Source organism: Terrapene carolina, unplaced genomic scaffold (genome assembly GCF_002925995.2).
Source record: "Terrapene carolina triunguis isolate 2854851 unplaced genomic scaffold, T_m_triunguis-2.0 Scaffold90, whole genome shotgun sequence".
Classification (NCBI taxonomy): domain Eukaryota; kingdom Metazoa; phylum Chordata; order Testudines; family Emydidae; genus Terrapene; species Terrapene triunguis.
The window spans coordinates 2,735,625-2,757,686 of record NW_020664441.1 but is presented as its reverse complement, the minus strand read 5'-3'; the positions used below and the strand labels follow the sequence as shown (position 1 = coordinate 2,757,686).

Genomic DNA, 22,062 nt, shown 5'->3' with positions numbered 1-22,062 from the left:
CCACAAAGTCAGGAAAAATATCATTTAGAGTTGAATGGAAGGTTTCAAATAACCAATGTTGTTTCATCTTTGAGCTATTATTTTTTAAGAGTTTCCTAATTTTTTAAAAAGAAGATCAGTTAAGTTATCAGAAAAGGTGTGTTGAATCAAAAAGTTTGGTTTTGAAAATGTTGAGTTGAAACTTTTCAATTTTTGTTCAGAAAGTTTTAGGTTTTTTTTCCCTCTCTGATTTGGAGAATTCAACACAAATTCGCAAAACGTTTCAGTTGATCTGAATCTGCATTTTTCACCAGAAAAAGGTTCAAGCCAAATATTGCACCTAACTCTCCTTTCCAGGACCGGGAAAGCTGCCCCTGTATTGGGTCTAAGGCTGGAGGAAGTCTCCTGAAGGAGGAATGGGCCAGATGGGGCCTGTGGATGGGTCACTCTCATGACTCCTGGGGGGACAGATGTGCTAAGTGTCTACAGATCCCTGAGCGAGGATGGGGGTGGGGAAGCAGACCAAGCCTGATGTTGAAAGTCCCTTGTTTGCGGTAAGCATCCGGCAGCCCTGTGGGAGGTTGGGACATTTCCTGGAAGGGGTGTCCTGGCTGTGATGTAACAAGGAGGATCGGATTGGTCTGGCAGGCGAGTGGCAGGAGAAACAGGCGCGGAGCTGGTGCACAGCACTCATGCCGAGAGCCCACCCCTGTGCTGGGATAGAGCAACACAGGTGAGCACTGGATGGGAGATGCAGGTCCCAGGCAGGGCTGAGTGAGTGAGGGGACAATGATGAGGACAGTGGATGGGATGAGGGGTTTGGGGCTGGATCACTTGAGGGAGAGGTGGCTGGCCTGAGCGGGGTGAAGGACCCTCTGGGGCAGGACAGGACCCCTGCCCCTCATTCCCCCTGGCCAGAGGAGTCTCCCACCCTGGGAACCCAAAATCTGTGTCCTTATCTGTGTCCTTATCCTCTGCTTCCAACTTGCCTCCTAGCTAGAGACCAGGCCTGTTCCCCCTCCCTTGGGGCTTCCCCCACAGGGACCAGGCTGATCCTCCCAGGGGTGCTTCTCTAGGGAGGGCTGCACAGGCTGGGGACAGAGAGACTGAAAGAGAGGGAATGGATGACTTCAAAGGGGAAAATACAGCGGGATAGAGAGGGTGGAAGCGTGGGAGAGAAGAGGTGAGGGAGACAGGTTCTTAATGGGGTCAGGACATGGAACTCCTTTAGCAGGACATGGGAGTGATGCTGTCAGGAAATGGGTTGCACGGAGGTCGTATAAGATCTCCAATTACTCTCAGGTTTCTGGCTGGGTTGACCCCATCTCATTTTCATGGATTCTGAGATTTAAAGGCCAGAAGGGACTGTTAGATCATCTGGTCTGACCTCCTGTGTGGGACAGGCCAGAGAATGTCACTCAGTTACACCTGTGTGGAGCTCAGTAACTTGTGTTTGGCTGAAGCCTCTTCCAGAACAGCCTCCAGGTTGGATTTGAAGCCATCAAGAGATGGAGAATCCACCATTTCCCTTGGCAGCTTGTTCCAATGGCTAATCACCTGCACTGTTAAAAATGTGTGCCTTGTGTCTACTTCGAGTTTGTCTGGCTTCAGCTTGCAGGCATTGGTTCTTTTTCTCTTTCTCCGTTAGAGTAACAAGCCCATTAGCTCCTCATATTTTATACCCTGTAATGGCTGTTGCCAAGTGGCTACTATAACTTAAGAAAAGACACTGGAGACTTTTAAGTAACAGTTAACACTTCTCTGAACTTGTAGCTGAGAACTGTACAGATTGGTATTGCCGGCTTGTCTGCCTGGCTCCAAGCACAAGTCTGTGCTTCTGTTCATAAGGCTCACTGCATAATGATTCCCCCCATACAACACTCGGTTCCTACTCCAAAGTTCCTACTAACATTACATCTGCTCTTTAAAAAAAAAAACATTCAAATTAACTTGAATAGAATTCGTTAGTCTCTGTGGGTACATCTACACTGCAATAAAAGACCCAGGGCTGACCCAGATCAGTTGACTTGGGCTCATGGGGCTTGGGCTGCAGGGCTATACAATTGTAGCGTAAACATTCAGGCATGGGCTGGAGCCTGGGCCCTGAAACCCCGTGAGGGGTGGATCTCAGAGCCCTGGCTCTTGCCTGAGCCCCAACATCTATATTGTAATTTTATAGCCCTTCAGCCTGAACCCCGCAAGCCTGAGTTAGATGACCTGGGCTCTGAGACTTGTTGCCGTGGGTTTTTTTATTGCAGTGGAGACATACGTGTATCTAGCAGGTTTTCTTATTGCTCTGCCTTTAGAAGTAGTAACAGGACTATCAGACTCCCATTTCTTTTCTTCTATATTCAAACTGACCACTTGAGACTCAGTAGACTGGTCTGGTATTGCCTGCATGTCTGAGCTGGATGTTGACACCATTTCTGTTTGTTCCATATTTTCATTCCCCTCCTGTCCAATTCTTTCAGTGCCCATCAAATCATTTCTGTTTCTTCTGTAGACATCTCCTTCCTCTGTGTTAACAAGATAAGATCTTGGAGCAGTGTATTGGTCAATCGCCTTAGCAGGTTTCTGTGCTCTTTTTTTCACAAATACAAACCATTTCTCCTTTTTCCAGTGGTGATAAAGGTTTTGCATCTTTGTCAAAAAATATTTCTGCTTTGCTTGTCTCATTTTTAGGTTAGTTTATATGTCTCCTTGTATTACCTGGGGTTGCAACAGCTTTGATGAAGTTGGCAATCTGGTCCTTAGATGTCTTCCCACAAGGAGTTGAGCAGATGATCTTCAATCTCCCTTACTCCCTAGGTGTATTAGTCCAACAGGCTAAGATACAGATCTGTGTTATCCACATTAGCTTTTTTTAAAGAACTCTTTGTAAGTTTGAACTGCTCTCTCAGCCATTCCATTCGATTGTGGGAACAATGGACTAGATGTTTTATGAACAAAGTCCCACTGCTTTACAAAAGTTTTGAAGCCTCTGGAGCAAAATTGTGATTCATTGTCACTAATGAGTTTTTCAGGGACGCCATACCTTGTAAATATAGACATGCAGCATCAATGACAGATGCACTGGTGGTCCTGAAGCAAGCAGACTTCTGAGTATTTTAAATAATCTGCCAGAATAAGATAATCTGCACCTTGAAACGCAAACAGATCCATCAAGTTGTCCTGAAGTGGCTCAAGAGCATGAGCAACCCCTTGGCTCCTAGGGAAGCCTTCCTTTGTGATAGATGGTCCATTGCACCAAAAATCACAACAATATTCAGGTTACTCCTAATCTCAAAGGTCTGGTCACCTACCCCAGGTCAATAGCACTTTGGATCTCACACCAAAGACAACACTTGGAGCCAATCCTATAATAAACTCTCTAAAGATTTATTAACTAAGAGAAAGAAATTAGAGTTATTTACAAGGTTAAAGCAGGTAAACACATACACACAAACGAGTTACAGTCCTAGGTTTCCGAAGGTGATGGCAGGCAACTGCTGTAATATGCAATCTCTATATGTCCTTTAGGGCTAACCCAGGCAAAGCAGCTAGGGATTCCTTGCTCATGCTTAGAAATCTTGCCCTCCCAAAGTCCAAGGAACAGAGAGATCTATTTTCTTCTTGTTAGGGATTTTTATTCCCTTCCTTCCAGAGTTCAAGCTGATGGGATGAGTTCATGCACACGTCTCCTCTTCATAGGGACTTTTTTTTTGGCGGGGGTGTGTGGGTGTGGAATTAACAAAGTCTTTGTTCTTTGATGTTTCACTGACTCATTTGGTTTCAATGGGCCTTCTGGTGGGCAGGATGTAACACCGTCTGTACCATTTGACTTTAGTTAATGCTTCTTTCCTGTTCAGTGAGTTACACAGTTACAGGGGTTTACAATGCAAACACTTACTATTACCTTATCACATGCGGTACAGATATTATCAGTGAGATTAACACATGCAGCATCCTACAAGCATTTCATAAAGTCTAAACACTACAGACTTAACATCTATTTTAATGCCACTAGAACGCAGGTGAGCCAGACTGGTTTCCATCTATGCATTGGTCAATGTTTATTTGAGGCCTACGGATCTTGGCATGAGCTGGCACCAAGTCTGCCAGCCTCACAAGGTCCATATCAAGTTTCTGCCAAGGTCTGTTTGGGACCTCTTGTGGTAGCATTGGTTCCTTTCGATTTTATGTTTCTGAAGGTTTGACATGCATTGCAAGCATGTACTGTGTCCTCAATTTGACTACACCTGCCTGGCAAATAGACAGCATCTTGAGCTCTCCTTTTACATAGCTCTGCTCCCAGTTGACTCTCACGAATAATAGCCAAGATCTCTTTTCTGAGACTTTTCGGTACTATGATTCTGTCACTTTTAAAGACAAGTCCATTTTGCACACTTAGTTCCTCTCTATATGACCAATAAGCACGAATAACCTCTGGTACTACAGATCTATTGTCTGGCCCTCTTTGCCAAATAGTTTGCAGAACAACATCATTTGCAGTATCTGCTTGGAATTCCTTCAATTTCTGTTTGGCAATAGGCAAATGAAAGCTAATCTGATGTAGTGCAACATCAGCTTCCTCTGAACTTACTCCTTCATCATGCAACATGTAGACTCTGGATAAAGTGTCAACAATTACTATAGTAATTCTTTCCATGGTCTGTATCCAACTTCCAGTTGATATTTCTGGAGTATTAGCAACCACCTTTGAATCCTTGATGGAGTACTATTGTAACCCTTCTGCCCCTCTGAGTTGGCAGCAACAAGGGCCGGGTTCAGTATCTAGGGGTTCCGTTTCAATAACGCAATGCAAAACCGGCTTGAGCCCCCACCCAGTGACCTGGGGCAATTACATACCAACCCCCGGGCGCCTCTAGGAGGCAATACTTCCCCTCTCGCAAGCACGGAGTCTGAGTGTAGCAAAAGCCTTTTAATAAAGGAGGGAAACAATGCGGCATTATGTTGGGGAAACACCACAAACAGGATTCATAACACAAACCATGAGCAAAAGACCCACCTCCAAGTAAGTTTTGGCAGTGTCGTTTTCCCCTCAGGTTCTTAAGTCCAATCACCCCAAAGTCCAACAACCCCAAAGTCTCTGTCCCTGGTCAGTGCCACCCCAGAGTTCAAAAGTTTATCTGCAGAGTTTTACCCCCCCAGCCTGGGCGGAAATGGGGGGGGCGCACACGGGATGTTAAGGGGCACCTTACGTGGTCCGAGGCCAACTGCCCCACCTCTTCGTGGAGTTCTGCTGCAACCTTTACCACGAATGGCTCCGCTCTACCAGCCGCGCCACGCCGCTCCTCCAGCCGTCCCCGCAAACTGCTCCACTCTGCTCCCCGTTCCGTGGGCCGCTCCAACCATCCCACAAACTGCTCAGCTCTGCCAGCCGCTCCACTCCACCAGCCATCCCATGAACCACTCCAGCTGCCCCCACAAATGGCTCAGCGCCGCTCGCTGTTCCATGGGCTGCTCCAACTGTCCCACAAACTGCTCGGCTCTGCCAGCTGCTTAGCAATATATTTTCAGGTTCCCCCACTGGTTAACACAGCACTCAGTGAGCTCAGCTCAGCAATTTTAGCTCTTTTAGTGATTTCAGCTCATAGTAGGGGAGTCCTAGTGCACCATTGGCCCAAAGTGAATTCAGATCAGCAACTTCTAGCTAGACTCCAAATGAAAGCAAACTTAGCTCTGCTATTCAACAGTGGGGAGGCAAAGGGAATTGGTGTTCCAGGCCCTCAAAAGGGGCCCATACCATCACATACATGTCCCCACCCTCTTTCAATTCACTGGATTTTGTAACCCATGCCCCTTGTCTAGCGAGTGCTACTTAGTTACTGGTGAGTCCCTCTGTCATACAACAGTTCCACTGGCCTTGATTCACAGAATCAGGGTAACAACACTTTATTCTTCCTGCCCCAATAACAGAGAAACTGGGGATCCCACACCAGCCAAAGTAACCACTTTCAGTTGTTGTTGTTGTCCCAGGCTAGGCGGGTGGGTGTGCCTATGCAAACAAGATCAGCCCCTGAAGTTCTTTTCCACCCTCACCATAATTCACCACCAGATGTCAGGCTAGAGCTTATCCTGACTCTGCTTACACTATGAAAAGGTTTTCTGAAAATGGCCTCAAGACACTTGTGATTGCAGCCTTTTCATCTGCATGTCATACATCTACAGCACATTCAAGGGTTAAACTCGCTCGCACAGAATCAGACACAATATCACACACAATGGGGTCTCTACTGAGCAAGTCACACAGTTCTCCACATTTGGAGGATTGTGCTGCCAGTTTTCCATCAGTAGCATGCTGGTCTATATTTTCCCCATCTGTCTGACTTCAAGTGAAAACTGTTCCAGTCTCATATTGGATATTTCTTGGCAGTGGACAGTGGGCCTCAAACTTACTCTTTAAGACCTGTATATCTTTTTATCTGCTGTACAGGGCCGGCTCCAGGCACCAGCATTCCAAGCAGGTGCTTGGGGCGGCAATCTGCAGGGGGTGGCAGTCCGTATGTTTTTGCCGCCCGAAGCAGCGCGCCGAATTGCCGCTGCGGATGGCAGGGGCAGTCCGTGTGCCGTTAGGGTGGCCTGCCCGTTTCCGCGGTGGCAGCAATTCAGCGGCATCTTCTATGTTCAGCTGCCCGCGGCGGCAATTTGGCAGCTTCTGTCTTCCGGCTGAAGACTGAAGCTGCCACCGAATTGCCGCCGTCGCGGAAATGCACGTGCCGCCCTAACAGCACACGGACTGCCCCCACCATCCTTGGCGGCAATTCAGCGTGCTGCTTGGGGCGGCAAAAACAGTAGAGCCGGCCCTGCTGCTGTATCATCAAATAAAGAAGTGTTAAATACTTCTCTCATTTCTTCACCTGCCTTTATGAAGAATTAAAGCTGTTTGCAGCCACTTGTCTTTTTTGTCTCTGCCTCTCTCAGTGCCATCTTTGCTTCCATTTTCCCCAGTTTTCTGCTGCATTTCCTTCAAATGAAAACTTTCCTGGAAGCTTTAATTGGTCCATTGTTTTCCAGATTCATTCTCTTCTAGTCTTACTTTCAGTTTTGTTCTGACACCGTGTAATAGCTGCTGCCAACTTGCTATTATACCACCAGAAAAGATACCAGAGACTTTTTAAGTACAGTAACTCCTCACTTAACATTGTAGTTATGTTCCTGAAAAATGCAACTTTAAGTGAAATGATGTTAAGCGAATGCAATTTCCCCATAAGAATGAATGTAAATGGGGGGGCTAGGTTCCAGGGAAATTTTTTTTTTTGCCATACAGTACAGTACTATAGTTGGGAGGTGCCCCTGCCTTACCCCACACAGGCACTGGCACTGAAGACAATGAGGGAGGCAAGGAGGCTGAAGGTGCTTTAGGCTAGGAGAATCATGTTGCGCAGCAGCAGCTTCCCCTACTCTGCAAGCACCAGAAACAGGGGGCTCAACCCTCGGCCCGTCCACTCCACCCCTTCCCCCAAGCCCTCACCCTTAATCTGCCTCTTCTCCCCCGCTTTACTCCACACGCCGCGTCCTCGCTCCTCCCCCGTCCTTCCCCTGCCTCCTGCCCGCAGCAATCAGCTAGATTGCAGCATTTAGGAGGGAGGGGGGAAGCGCGAGGACATGGCGCGCAGGCTCCCCCTCCCTCCCCTGCCTCCTTCCTGCGGCAATCAGCTGGTTTGCGGCGTTCGGGAGGCAGAAGAGGGAGGGGGAGCCTGTGTGTCGAGTCCTCGCTCCTCCCCCCTCCCTCCTGCCCCCTGAACGTCTCAAGCCAGCTGATTGCCACGGGCAGGAGGTGTGCCGCGTCCTCCCTCCTCCCCCCTCCCTCCTGCCTGCGGCAATCAGCTGGCTTGCAGTGTTCAGGAGGCAGGGGAGGGAGGGGGAGCCTGAGCACCATGTCCTCGCTCCTCCCCCCTCCCTCCTGAAAATGCTGCAAGCCAGCTGATTGCCGTGGGCAGGAGGAGGGAGGAGGAGGGGGAAGGCGCTGATCCGTGGGGTCTGCTGGCGGGCGGGAGGTGCTGTGGGGTGGGGGCGTAGGGGAGCTGATAGGTGGGCTGCCAGCTGTGGACAAAGCAGGCAGCCAAACGACATTATAGCGAAGCACTGCACAACTTTAAATGGAGCATGTTCTGTAATTGAGCAGGGACATAAGATCGAAACAACATTAAGCGAGAGGACGTTAAGTGGGGAGTTACTGTAACAGTAAACACTTTCCTGAGTTTGTGGCTGAGAAATATACAGATAAGCATTGCTGGCTCGGCTCTAATTACAAGATGATGAGGCTCACTACATAATGATTTCCCCCATACAACACTATCGGTAACTGGTTACTCCAAAGTCCCTGCTAGCATTACATGCCCTGTGTACATTTTGTGCATGTTAGGCTGCTGAGTTGCTATTAGCAAGTCAGGCTCTTGTACCACATAATGGACTGGCAGCAGAGCCTTTCTTCTGGAGACATGTGTTTGCTATAAGATCCTTTAGTTCACTGCCAGGAATGGCTGTTGTGAGCTTAACTAAGGTATATTCCACACGGCGGCACCTAGCAGCTGAACGGTATAATGCAGTTTAGCATTCCAGTGCACCCCATGACCCAGTCCCTCTTGCACCCACAGGGCTGTCTTTCCCACTCCAGAGCCTGTGAGAAGTTTGTTCTATATCAAGACGCTGGGTTCTGCCATGTCGGAAGCTGGACCCCTGATGCAGCGGTTCCTCCAGGGGCAGCCCAGAGTCTTAGGGGTGAGCAGCGTGCGTGGAGGGTGGCCGAAGGCTGGAGAGTCTCTCTCTCTCTCTTGCACGCATGCATACACACACACACAAAGCTGTTGCCCCATCTCACAGCTCATCCCCTTGTTGCTCCGGCCTCACGCCCTCTGCCGACCCTGCACAGCACCTGGGGTCTTTGGGATCCTCTTGTCAGACAGGCCCTGGTGCCTGTTAGCCGGTGACTGGACACGGCGCCTGTCTCTGCCCCCTGCTGGTTGTCCTGCCCCTGCCCAGAGCTGCATGCTGATGGCGGGTTTGTTTCCCGTTTGCAGGCCCTCTTGCTGTTGGTGGGGCTGCTGCAGGTGGCCTTTGGTGTCCTCTTGGCCATTTCCCCCTGCGTCTATAGGGATGAGCTGCACGTCCACTTTTACTCAGCAGTGCTGGTGAGTGACCGACCCATTTCCTGAGCCTCCATGCCCAGCTCTGCCAGTGCTTCTCAGTCCCGACCCCTAGCCCCCTGCTATCTCACCACTGGGTTCCCTCCCCACCCCCCCCCCCACTGCTGTCCCCCCCAACCCCCCCCCCCCCCCTTTTTGCTACCCCACCCCCGGGTCCCCCCCCCCCCAGTTCTGCCAATACCCCTTAATCCTAACCTGCAGCCTCCTGCTATCCCTCCCCACCCCAGCTCTGCTGATGCCCCTGATTACTTTCTCTCATTCTGTCTTCCTCTCCAGTTGCTCTTGGCTGGAATCATCACTCTGGCTGCAGACACAACACACAGCCTGGCCCTGGTGAGTAATCTCTTGATAAATAAATAAATAAATTAATGGAGATATCCTATCTCCTAGAACTGGAAGGGACCTTGAAAGGTCATCGAGTCCAGCCCCCTGCCTTCACTAGCAGGACCAAGTACTGATTTTGCCCCAGATCCCTAAGTGGCCCCCTCAAGGATTGAACTCACAACCCTGGGTTTAGCAGGCCAATGCTCAAACCACTGAGCTATCCCTCCCCCTGGCCCAGGGCTACATCAGGGCTCAGTCACATCCCTCCTCATTCCTCTCCCCAGACAAGTGACCCTCCTAAGAGGGACTGTACCCTCTGGGCCAGTTGGGGCTGTGAGGCCCGAGGTATCTCTGCCTTGCACTGGGGAATTCTGTCAGAGGGTGAGGTGGGGAGAAGAGGAGGAAGCCACTGGTGAGGGATGGGCCTGGAGCAGTGGCTGAAGTGAACCCCATTGGTAGTGGTGCTCTGAAGGGCAGCTGTGGTACCCAAGGCCCAGCTGCATGAAGGGGAGCTGGAGCCATAGGCAGATCGAGGGGACAGAGCCAGGACGGGGCAGCCCTGGGGAAGAAAGGGGTGATCCTGGTCCAGTCCTAAGGAGAGGCAAGGCAGAGCTAGTTGGGAGGGAAGGGCAAGTCAGGACAGGAGGCCGAGCCCATATGTTAGTGTGAGATGGATCCAGAGAGGGGCTCTGCTAGGAGGTGATCTCTTGACGGGGCAGCTCCCCTCTGTACACTGGAAGGACTCTAGGGGAGCAAGATGGAGTTTAGGGCTACAGCCGTTATCTGTTCAGGAGCATTGGCCATCTCCCATTCGTACTCTTCAGCATCTTGGTGCTTCTAGCAGCGACAACCTTATCCCTTCATCTTCCAGGTGAAAGCCTGCCTGGTCATTTACATCATCTGCACGGTGGTGGTGGGCGTGATCAACTTATTCTACCTTGTGGACTTGGTGTACGATCCCCGTAACCGGTACATCCGGTGTCCTTCCAGCAACAGGTTGCACTGCAGGCGGCTGTACCAGATCTCGGTGGTCGCCTTCTCCATGGAGAGCTATAGAAGAGCAATGTTGGGGCAGCCAGCAGGCTGAGATCGGGGTAGGGGGGAGCAGGGATGGGAGTTGGAGATATATCTCCTGAGGAACTCAGGCCTGGGCTTCATTTCTCTGTCCCCCCGGGAACTGTCTCCTGGGGTAGGTGGGGGATTCATTAATTCCTGGAATTCCTCCTCCTGTTGATGGCTTCCTGGAGCTTGACTCAGTGGAACTGGACAGGACATGAGAATAGACTGCAGGGAACACTCCTTCCCATTCCCACCAAGGGATGGACAACGGAAACAAACAGGGCTGTCCGGTCGTTAGTTCCTCTGATCCGTGCTGAGTCCAGGGGCCTGTCTGTGATTCCCCATCTCCTGCTCTGTTTCCCAGCACTATTGCACGGGCATGCGGGCCATCATCCTGATCTTAACCTCACTGGGGTTCTTCGTTTCCATTGCCCTGGCAGCCTTCGGATGCAAAGCGGTGTGTCGCCAGAACTCTGCTGATGATGTGGTAACTACCCCGCTGCTACTGGGAGATGTTGGGAGGAGTGGGGTTAATACAGAGAGCTGGGGGGAAAGGAATAGAAGGAAACTAGGGATGGACCCTGGGAGGATTAGCAGAGATGGCAAGAGCATGGGAGACAGGCAGAGAGTGGCTGAGTAGAGAAGAAAGGGGAGCAAAGGGGTAAGACTGAGAGGCAGATGGGAGCAGATGCTCCATGGGGTGTCTATGAAGTGTTTACGTCTGTGCCTAGATAAGGGCAGGGAGATAGTAAAGCAATGAACAGACAGGCCAGGAAGCAGCTGCCCATGCCTGGGGGGTGATCGGCCAGAGCTACCCCACCTGAGCCATCACGCTCACTCCATGACTTTTTGTTTCGCTCCCAGCCGGTCGCCGCCCTGACAAATCCGCCCGCTTCCCACGAGTCCGCCGCGGAGCCCGAGCCTGTGGTGTCAGAGGGACCTGCGGCGTGAGTGTCCCCTGGTGGAGAGACCGACAGCCCCCCTCAGCAAGCAGCTACCCCATGTCCCTCAGCGAGAGGTGTTTCTGTTTCACTCTCTGCCTTCCCTCCATCATCCCCCCTCATGGAAAAGCCCCTGCTAACTGCCCTTGTGTGTTGTTGCTGCTCACATGCCCCCTGCTGGGCTACCGCACCATTGCGCCACGGTGCAAGCGCCCCCCAAAATCTGTTAATGTCCTGCAAGCCAAGGGCCTGTCCTGCAAAATCCTGGATGGGGAGAGGATGGCATAGCACCATCTGATGGGCCCTGCAACTAGCTAACAGGAAGTGGGCTAGAGAGAGGTGCAGAGCCTGGCACAGGTTATGGATTCCCTCAACCAAGCTCTGAACCCAGCTTCATCCATTATGTGTAATTGTTATGTGAAGGCATCTCCCTGAAACCTGGAACTCTCTGATTCATGGAGCCATAGATTCTAAGGCCAGAAGGCACCGTTAAAATCATCTACTCTGACCTTCTGTGTAACACAGGTCAGCGCATGTCACTCAGTTACCCCTGCACTGAGCCTGATAACTTGTATTCAGCTGAAGCCTCTTCCACAAAGGCATCAGTCTTGATCTGAAGCTACCAAGAAATGGAGAATCCATCACTTCCCTTGGTAGTCTGTTAATCATGTGCACCATTAGAAATTTGTGCCTAATTTCTAATTTAATTTGTCTGGCTTCAGCTTATAGCCATCGGTTCTCGTTATGCCTTTCTCTGCTCGATTACAGAGCCCTGGTATTTGATCTTCCACAAGAAGTCTACCGGGGGCATCTCCTCCTGCTTTAATTGGTGGGTCTATCAGCAAAGCTGCAGGCACGGATCATGACATGCGTTATTGCTCCAAAGGAATGGCTTTGCGGCTGATTGAGGTGTGCTGCCATTCCCCGCAGGATAGTTTCTTAACGTGTAGAACACCCCCTTCTTCAAAAAATAAACAAACAATCCAGTTTCACCTTGCTCATGGTTTGGTTGGTTTGTTCGTCTCTGAGATGAGGTTTACAGACCCCACAGGAGTTAGGAAAGGATTAATGGGAGCCTAGTCAGCCCTGCCCTATGACATCTGAGCAGGTGTCAGGCTTTGAGGAAAGAGCTAAAAAGGGAGAACCCAGCTCCGTTGCTGCCTGGTTGGGTAGGAGAGGAGATCTGGAGTGCTCACTGAGAGAAAGAAGGTTGGTGGAGGCCAGGAAGAGGGGGAGACTGCTGCCTATTGCAGGCTCCCTGCGGGAAGGGAAGAGATTTTGTTTCTTTGTGTTCAGTTTGGACTTTGGTTGCCCTGGAAGCGGTGGAACATTGATGTGACCTAGCTAGCGGGCAGCTTCACCTCAGCCTGGAAGGTGTTGGAGGCTGGGTGGATCAGCTGAAGGCCTGGAGGAAAACAGAGGCCGAGCCTCTGGTGGTGGTCTATGCCGTGAGGGCATGCAGCCACAGTCTCCTGAAATCTCTCACTGCTGAGTGAAAACATGGAGTGTTAGCCCATCAGCTCCAGTCGCCCGCCCTGCTGGGATCCCCGCTCCTCAGTTGAATCATGGAGGACTCTAAAGTAATTTCTGCCCTGTTCCTGCCAGTCCAGCTGATTATGCAGTAGCTTGGGTATCTGTGGTTCCCTTGTAGCATTCCATGTCTCGCAGCTGCATGCAGCCAGCGGGCTGGTTGCCTGACATGTTGGGATCTGAAAGTCAGCGGCGTTTCATGCTTGGTGGAGGATAAAATTAAAAATAATTAAATTCCACAAACTGTTCTGAATGTAGAAGGACTCACAAGCCTGCTCCTTCCTAGGCCCTTACGGGCTGTTCACTCACAGCCCTGAGCCACCAGCCAGCCCTCCATCCAGTCACAACGTAACACCCCAATGCCTGAATGCCAAAGGACGGTTTACCATAAGGAAAGATGACCCCAGCCCTCTAAGGCCTAAAGTAGAATTCTGAGTGCTTTCCTCAATCAGACAGAATCGAGGCTCCTGAAAGGAGCATCCGAATGTCAGTCAGAACAATAGGTGGCATCCTGACTGTTTCTACCCAATTGCTCTAGGAGTTTGTACTGCGTGTATCACAACAGAACCTGAGAATAGCCCTCATTGCATTTCAAAAGTTTTTATGCTGATTGGCTCCGTAATCCTGGGAGCATGGGGGATGGGGGGACTAGCCAATGAGGCCTCAAATTTGGGTATGATTAGGCTGAAGGAGGCTGGGGATGAGATTCCTTTCTTGGATTCCTCTAAACTACATGAGCATAGGCATTGACTCCGTGGGTGCTCTGGGGCTGGAGCATCCATGGGAAAAAAATAGTGGGTGCTCAGCCGTCACCAGCGGGCCCCGCAGATCAGCTCCTCCCCCTCCCCAGCGCCTCCTGCCCACCAAGGATCAGCTGTTCAGCAGCATGCAGGAGGTGCTGGGTGGGAGGGGAAGGCGTGAGGGAGAGGCACGTGCAGGAAGAGGCAGGGCGGGGGCTGGGGGAAGGGGTTGAGTGTGGGGCAGGGCCTGGGGCAGAGCAGGGATCAAGCACCTCCAAGAAACTCAGAAAGTGTACAGGAGACATTGCATCTTTCTCCCACTGGGGAGAGGTGGTGCCCTACAGGGACAGCAGGAAAAAGGGCAGAGAAGTCTCAGACACCCACATATAAAAAGGAACCAGGTAGAGTTGGTGGAATTACTAGTGTGAGTAGGGATGGGTAAAAGGTTTTGGCCAAAACCTGCTACTCCTTGACTGGATGGTTAAAACCTTTGAAGCAGGAGAATAACCAGTAACAGAGAGCAATAACTTATCTCAGGAATGAATTCTATTTTGGGCTAAAATCTCTGAAGCTATCAGGACTTGCAGCTGCTTTCCTTAATAAAATGGTGGCCTCCAAATACTTATGAGCAATGAAGAACATGACTGCAGCAGTGTCTTTGCTCTCTGCATAACACTAAGAATAGCAGGAATCAGTACAGGCAAAGCTGAGTTCCAGATAACTATGTTTACTCATAAGGCCTAGCTATATATATATATGGTCTGTTGAGTTCTGGTGGTTTCTCCCAAAGAAGACATTGAGGCTCACTAGATGACTTCCAAACTATTTAAAGGGATGTTATCCCATTCCTATACACTGCAAACCCATAAACTGCAGCAGAGCAGGCTTGCCGTGTTTATTTGCAAACCATATATTTAATAAGCTTTCAGGATTGTGTCACTCAGAAGCCTGTTGAGTCAGCGTGAAGTGATGGAAGTGGTTACAAGCATGGCCGAGAGCTGTTCTTGGTCAGAATATCCCCAGCTTGATTTCATCACTGGGATTCGCAATCTGTTACTGTCCAATTTTTTAAGTTCTCAGCCAGTAAATTACAGCCCGGGCTTTCAGCTAATGTTATCTACGTAATTAAGTGATAAAGAGTCAAGAAGGTTCCAAGAAAAATACTTAGATCCTCAGCTGCTGTCAATTGTTATAGCTCTGTTGGCTTGAGATCAATGCACTATAACAAGTGACACCACTGGGATGTCATTTAAGAAAAACTCGTGGGGGAGAGGGGGCAATAGATGAGTAATGAATGCCCACTGGCATGCTGAAGGGTTGAGAGCTGCATGATTACATCACATTGCAACCAACTGCGTTCTGTAGGGCTAGATCAGAAAAGAACAATGTTTGAAAAACTGCACTTCTTCTATATGTTTGGGAAGAAAACTTTATGATTGATTATATAGCTGGGGAAATTCAATCATCTTACATGTGATTATATTATATCCTGCAAAGTCAGGGCGGGGAGAGGGCAAAACTGGAGCACATAGACCTAAGAAAAGTCGGGGGGTGGGGTGGTGTAGTGTGGCGGTGCCCCACCCCCAGAGAAAAAGGGCTGAACCAGGCCAGAGAGGCTGTGCTGACCCGCAGCCAATCAGAGAAGGCCTGGGGAGAGCCAATCAGGGCAGGGGGAGAGGCAGCCAATCAGGACTGGGCTAGTCCTATGTAAAGGCTGCCCAGCTAGGGAGATATCAGTTGCTCCCTGGCTGGCCAGGGAGAAGGACTGGCTCCTATGAAAGGAGCAGCACCTTGGACAGAGCAGTGCTGGGCAGGCTTGGGGGAGCAGACAGGTGCTCCAGCCCCTTACCTGCTGCAAAGGGTCAGGAAGGTGCATAGGGCCAAAGGGGAAGTGGCCCAGGGAAACTAAGCAGGCGAGAGGGGAAGGAAGAAGGGCAGAGGGAGGCTGCCGTTAGAGGGTCCCTGGGTCAGGGCCCAGAGTAGTGGGTGGGTCTGGGTCCCCCCCCCTTTGTACTGCACCTGGCCTTTGTGAAGAGGGGCCGAGACAGACCGCAACTGGCCCCTGAGATAAGACTACAGGGTTGTGGATGGCCACCGAGGCAGTGCGGACGGAAGGACTGCTGTTACCAACACTCCCCCAGAAGGGGGTTAGATGGGACTAGTGGGCAGTGCCGAAGGGCAGTGTCCTGAAGTAAATGGAGACTATCCGGAGGAGGACGCCACTGAGCAGGAAGCCATGAGGGTCCCAGGGCAGCAGAGCTAATTATGAGCCCGACATCACATCTCGAGAGTGCTCCGCAGCGGTCGAGAGCTAATTCCCAGAGCAACCGGCAGGAGGCACCAGCAGTGGTGAGTCAAACCTCGTCACAGGGGGTGAGGCAAACCACAGTCTGGAGGGGGCAAATGCCCTCCTTGCCCTGTAGTAAATGACACCTCTTGAGACCACGTGAGGATTTGCCCCTTAGTGAGAGCTGACGTGCAGTAGATCCAGGGGAGGAGCGAGGACCCAGCTGGTACATTGTTTGTTTCATAACTGCCACAATATACCATCAATTCTTTGAATTTGCTTTGTTGTCATGTCTGCGCATTTGTGTTTCGACGTGGCGGAAATCACCACAGCCAGCTGCAAAGCTCAGTCTTTTTCAATTTGTGAAGCATATTAAGAGCAGGAAAACCATCACTCAGGCTGATTTCTCACAGCAAGGCCCAGGGGAGGTTAGTACAGCCCCTGTGTCTTCACAGGACATACGGGCTTTTACAGGGTTCAAGGCCAACTCATCAAGTAGCCCAGATAGAGACAGATCTCCCTGGGGAAGGGATTAAGTTATCTGGGTCTATGGTAAACCACTGCAAGGAGTGTACCACAGCCAACTAAAGCCATAAAGCACAGCTTACAGAAGCCATTGACTCAAATGGAGTAGCACTGATTTACACCAGCGGGGGATCTGGCCCATAGACAATTAGACCCAGATCCATTCAAATCCATGCGTGCTAGGGGCTTAAAACCTTTGAGGATCTGAGCCTTTGGGCCAGATTTTCAAAGTGCTTAGTCTGCCCCTTGCTCTCTCTTTTATCAGTGGGAGCTGTGGGGGGGGGGGGGGGGCGGGGCTCAGTACTTCTGATTCGTACCCCACCTGGTATTTATTCATCTCTCCATGTCTAGCAATTGGCTGGGGTGCTATGGTGGGGTTGGCTCAGGGCTGAGGGAGGTAATATGGTCACAGATTTCTGAGTGGGACCTAACATATATTAAAGCAAAGCTTCTTTACAAGGGCAGGCGACCGTTAGACTGATACATGGACGCTGCTTCTATAATGAGCTCCATAGAACTGCTAGGCCCTGTGGCGCTACCGCTCCCGTTAGCTCAACGTGTGACTGTCTGCAGTTTCCATTGGTGGCATTTATCTCTGGTGGGACCGTGGCTTGCAGTGGCAACTACTACCATGTCTAGAGAATCCCAGCTCTACAATCCACCCACACAGGTCAGACATCATCAGATGGGAAGTGCTGCTACCTGGGCCCAGGATGCAGAGGACTAGGCTTGTGAGGGATGGACCATCCAGTGGGGAAACCTCTTGCTGGTGAAACTGCTTAGAAATGTTTGTGGGCATCTGCATAGAAACTGGACAAGCAGCTCCTGCAGACCAACCTAGACACCAGTTAGTTGGGGTTGGTCCTGCTTTGAGCAGGGGGTTGGACTAGATGACCTCCTGAGGTCTCTTCCAACCCTAATCTTCTATGATTCTTCTACCAGGTGGCAGGGAAAGTCCAATGGCTGAGGAAGGTTAACCCTCCATGATGGCTACTCAGAACAGCCACAGTGAAAGCCAGTGGTGGCAGATATAGGGAATACAAAAAGGCTTCACTGGACCCAGCAACTACACTCATACCACGGGATGCTGGTGACTTCCTCGCCTAGGTCATGTAACCCTCACCCAGCCCACTGCTGCCCTGGCAACTGACTGATGGGCAAGGACCAACCCAGCCAATCATGACTCTTGGACAACTTTCTTAGGGGCCACCAGCAGCTGGCTGAAAGCCGGTTGAGTGTGAAGCAATCTGACCCCTCCAGCCTTTTCAGGGAGTGTGGACAGCAGCATTCTCACCACACCCTGATCAACAGCCTCTGCGCTAAAGAAGCCTTTGCCGGTCGTGTCTCGGGAATGGCTGGATGGAGATAGCTCCAACCAAATGGGAAGCAGCAACAGACAAACTCAGGGTACCTGCCTGCAAAGAGCCACTGAGTGTACATCTCTCACTCACACACACTCACACACACACACAGAAAAATTTCTCTGCTGATGCCAATGGATGACACTCCAGAGAAGTCAACAGAGCTCCCCCCCCCCCCACTAGTAGAAAATCTGCTCCACGGATTTCTTTTAAACACTGAGGCCCAGATCCTCAACGGCCTCTAACTCCCAGTGACATCAATGAGTGTTGGGCATCTGAACACCTTTGAAGATCTGGGCCAAAGAGTCCTGTCCCATTGAAGTCAAAGGCAAAACTCCTAATCAGCTGTAATGGGACTAGGAGTGTTCCCCACGAACAGCCCTTGGGGCAGAGAGATGCTCTGATCTTTGATTGTTTGGCTGCTTCCCTCGGCCACCCATTGTGGCACTAAAATCATCATTTCACCACGTCTAGTTCCTTTTCTTTTGTTCTGCAGGAAATGAATGTTTTGTTTCTGATGGTATTCTGAAACCACATGACCGTGCAGCACAAGTTGAGCACCCAGTTGGCTACAAGAAGCTAAGAGGAGAGGCAAGAAGCCTGAAAGAAAGGCAGATAAATCCTATGTTTCCTTTGGAGGCATCTTCCTTCTCTATTTCTGCTGCCTGAGATAAAGCTGGGTCCCAGCTCTGCTCTCCTGTTTGTCTTCACTCAGACAAGGAATAGGAAGTGGCTTTTTGAATCTCCATTTGGACCTTGTCCAGCTCTTCATTGCAACACGACAAAGGCGGCGCTGGTGGTTGACGGGACAGGTATCCTGTTAATTTCATGTACTAGCTAATGTGCATCAATAATTTCACAGTCTCTTACCTGCAAGAAGCTTTAATGAAAGTTTGTTAGCTCAGGAATGTCAAGAGATTCTTCTCCGAGCTCTGAGGAATGGATGAAATGGCTTTTTGACTCTCAGGGTGAATGATAATGTGGTTCTGAAATTAATGTTACCATGAATGGGTCAAATTTCACCCTAGCTTACCTCATATGCAATGCCCCTGGAATTAATGGGTTGAAGGGCATGTGATTTATGGCACATTTGGGGTCCAATTCTGATCCTAATGGCATAGGTTTAAATCTGGAGTGACTCTGTTTAAGTTACTCCTGATTTTACTTCAGCTAAAATGAGATCAGAACCCAATCCAATGCTTCTTAGTACAGTTCACTGCACTGATGGTATAAGTGCTGTAGAAATACCTAGGTAAGCACAGGGTTATTACATGGAATTCCATGTATGATCTAGGAGAGATGGGATTGTTCAGTGGTTAGCACATTCGTCTGGGACTGAGGACACCTAGGTTCAATTTCCTGCTTTTCTACAGACTTCTTGTGTGATGCTGGGCAAGTCACTGAATATCTCTGTGCTCCAGTTCCCTGTCTGTAAAATGGGGACAACAGCACTGCCCTGCCTCACAGGGGTGTTGGGAAGCTAAAGACCTTAGGTAGATATTGCCTTATGCCATTTGGTGATTGGAGAGGAGTTACCATTGTACCAAGAACAAACTCTCATGCTTTTTTGAGCAATGGAGGGTTTGCAGTCAATGGTGCAAGTCCAGCTGATTTCACCAGGAGCAGGATGGAGCCATGAACATGCTTGTTACATTGGCAAGTTACACTCTGTAGAGTTGGGCCCGGCTGACCACATTATGCCTCTTTGCACCATGTGCGCTTACCCAGGGAGCAAAGCTCTCTGCCCTCGAACAATGCATGCCCTGAAAATGGAGATGCTTCCCTTTCCAAGCTGTGGCTGCTCCCCTTTCCAAAGCACGAGTGGGGAGAGAGACAGAGGTGAATGTGGGGGTTTGTAGAAGGGGCAGGCTCTGAAGCTCTGGGGGAATGGGAGGTGTGGAGTGGCAGCAGGATTGATTTTTCTGTTTGCTGTATAAACTCATCTTCCCCTACTCTTTTCTTCTGTGGATCCTGATGAATTTCCCCCTCCCCATGCTATGTTGCAGGAGTTCTTATTGCCTGTGCCCTGCCTGGCTCTTTCAGGCACCACGGATACTGAAGTTGCTCTGGGAGGCAGAAGGACCCCTAGGGTGTATGCTTCCCCATGGGAACTCAGTCAACAGAGGACACCACAAGTCAGATGACTGCTACCTATGCCCCTCACCCACATTAGCTAGCTCTGTTTAATGGAACAGGGGAGATGCATGAAACTGATGTCAGGACAAGAGTGGTTTCGGTCCCTTCCCCCTTTATTCTGTAATCTCAGCTTTTTAAAATACTTCATGGCCTCTCCTGACCAGAGAGAACAGTACATTCTATTAAGGCTGATAAGAACAAAGAAATACCATTGACTACTTCCGCTCTGCTTGTGTTGAATGCTGCTCAGGAAGGAAAACATCTCTACTCTCAGTGCGCTGCGGTGATGCTGTGGTCAAAAGCAGCAAGCTCCAGATGTAGCAAAGATATCAGAAGGGGCTTGTGAAAGGAGCGAGATAGCATTTGTGAAATGAATGAGGTCCAGTTGCACAGACTAGCAATGAGCTCTACAGACACAGAGGAGAGAGGATCTTGTGCTAGCAGATAAAAACCAAGGACCTGATTCTCCTCTCTTGCACACACTGACTTCATCTGGGTTATTTCTGGTTTGTTCCCATGTAAATGAGAGAAACTGGAAAAGAAAGAAATTGGAAAGTGGACAAATTGGAGAGAGTCTAGCGGAGGGCAACAAAAATGATTAGGAGGCTGGACCACATGACTTACGAGGAGAGGCTGAGGGAACTGGGATTATTTACTCTGCAGAAGAGAAGAATGAGGGGGGATTTGATAGCAGCCTTCAACTCCCTGAAGGGGGGTTCCAAGGAGGATGGAACTCAGCTGTTCTCAGTGGTGGCAGATGACAGAACAAGGAGCAATGGTCTTAAGTTGCAGTGGGGGAGGTCTAGGTTGGATATTAGGAAACACTATTTCACTAGAAGGGTGGTGAAGCACTGGAATGGGTTACCTAGGGAGATGGTGGAATCTCCATCCTTAGAGGTTTTTAAGGCCTGGCTTGACAAAGCCCTGGCTGGGATGATTTACTTGGGAATTGGTCCTGCTTTGAGCAGGGGGTTGGACTAGATGACCTCCTGAGGCCTCTTCCAACCCTAATCTTCTATAATTCTATGAGAAGTGAGCCTAAGGCTGGTGTAAATTGGCATAGGACCACTGACTTCCCTGGAGCTACTCTGGTTGACATCACCCAAACTTCAGTGCCTTTGGGTCTAATTCATCATTGCCTGGTGCCTTGTGTTGTCATTTACACCACTGCAAAATGAGTGTGCACAGCAGACTGGCACTGTTTTACACTCAGTTTGCAGGGATGTGAATGGCAACTCAAAGGGCAGGGCTGTGTGGAGTTAGGCCGAGATCCACAAAAGTATTTAGACTCTTAACTTCCATCGAAGGTGGAAGTTAGGAGCCTAAATACCTTTGTGGATCTGGGCCTTAGTCTTAGTCACAGGGGCAGCTGGCCCTTTAAGGGGGCCGGGGCTCAGCTGCACTTGGGCCAGGCTTAGCCCATCTCCCCAGGTGAAGGGAAAAAGTCCTGGGGTCACATGGTGGTAGCATGCGATTCAGACGCAAGCCTATTGGGACATACAGGCCAGGCTGAGGAAGAGACTCAAAGGAGTGGAAGGGAGACTCGGGGCCTGGGAAGTGAGAGAGACCTGCAGGGGACCATAGGGGAGCAGGGAAGAGATTATCTAGGCCACCCAGAAGGAAATGCCTGGCTGGAGCTATCTGTGTATGGGGCAGGAGCAAAACTCCTAAGAGGGAATTAGAAGCCAAGGAGGGATGCAATGGACTGTGAGTTTGGTTTTGAGTTAAGCTGTTGTTTTATGTTGTGACCGAGAAGAGGATCGTAATTCAAATGCACCAGTTGTGGTGGTTTGACTGAAGAGTGAGGAAACTGAGGCAATGGAAGGGTCCACCAGTGGATGAGGCATTACAAACATCCTTAGACACATACCTACTTCACATATACTCCTTTCTATATCCACTCTTGATTGGGTGTTAGGCGTCAGATCCTCTTCTGATGTCAGTGACTTCAGCTGAGGCTCTGGCTCTGGATGTCTAGGCCCTCCAAGGAAAACTGAAGATCAGTTTTGAAAACTCTTAACCTAAAAGACA

The 22,062-nt window shown here is 50.1% G+C and overlaps 1 protein-coding gene across 1 annotated transcript; it reads left to right on the top strand.

Moving 5' to 3' along the window:
* Nucleotides 1–671: 671 nt before the first annotated feature.
* LOC112105070 (membrane-spanning 4-domains subfamily A member 4D-like) lies at nt 672–11,605 on the top strand. Its single transcript, XM_024197724.1, has 7 exons — nt 672–712; nt 8,580–8,703; nt 9,003–9,113; nt 9,405–9,461; nt 10,324–10,479; nt 10,876–10,998; nt 11,376–11,605. Exons 1-7 carry the CDS (start codon nt 672–674, stop codon nt 11,460–11,462), a joined length of 699 nt encoding a protein of 232 aa, XP_024053492.1. The 3' UTR covers nt 11,463–11,605.
* Nucleotides 11,606–22,062: the final 10,457 nt, after the last annotated feature.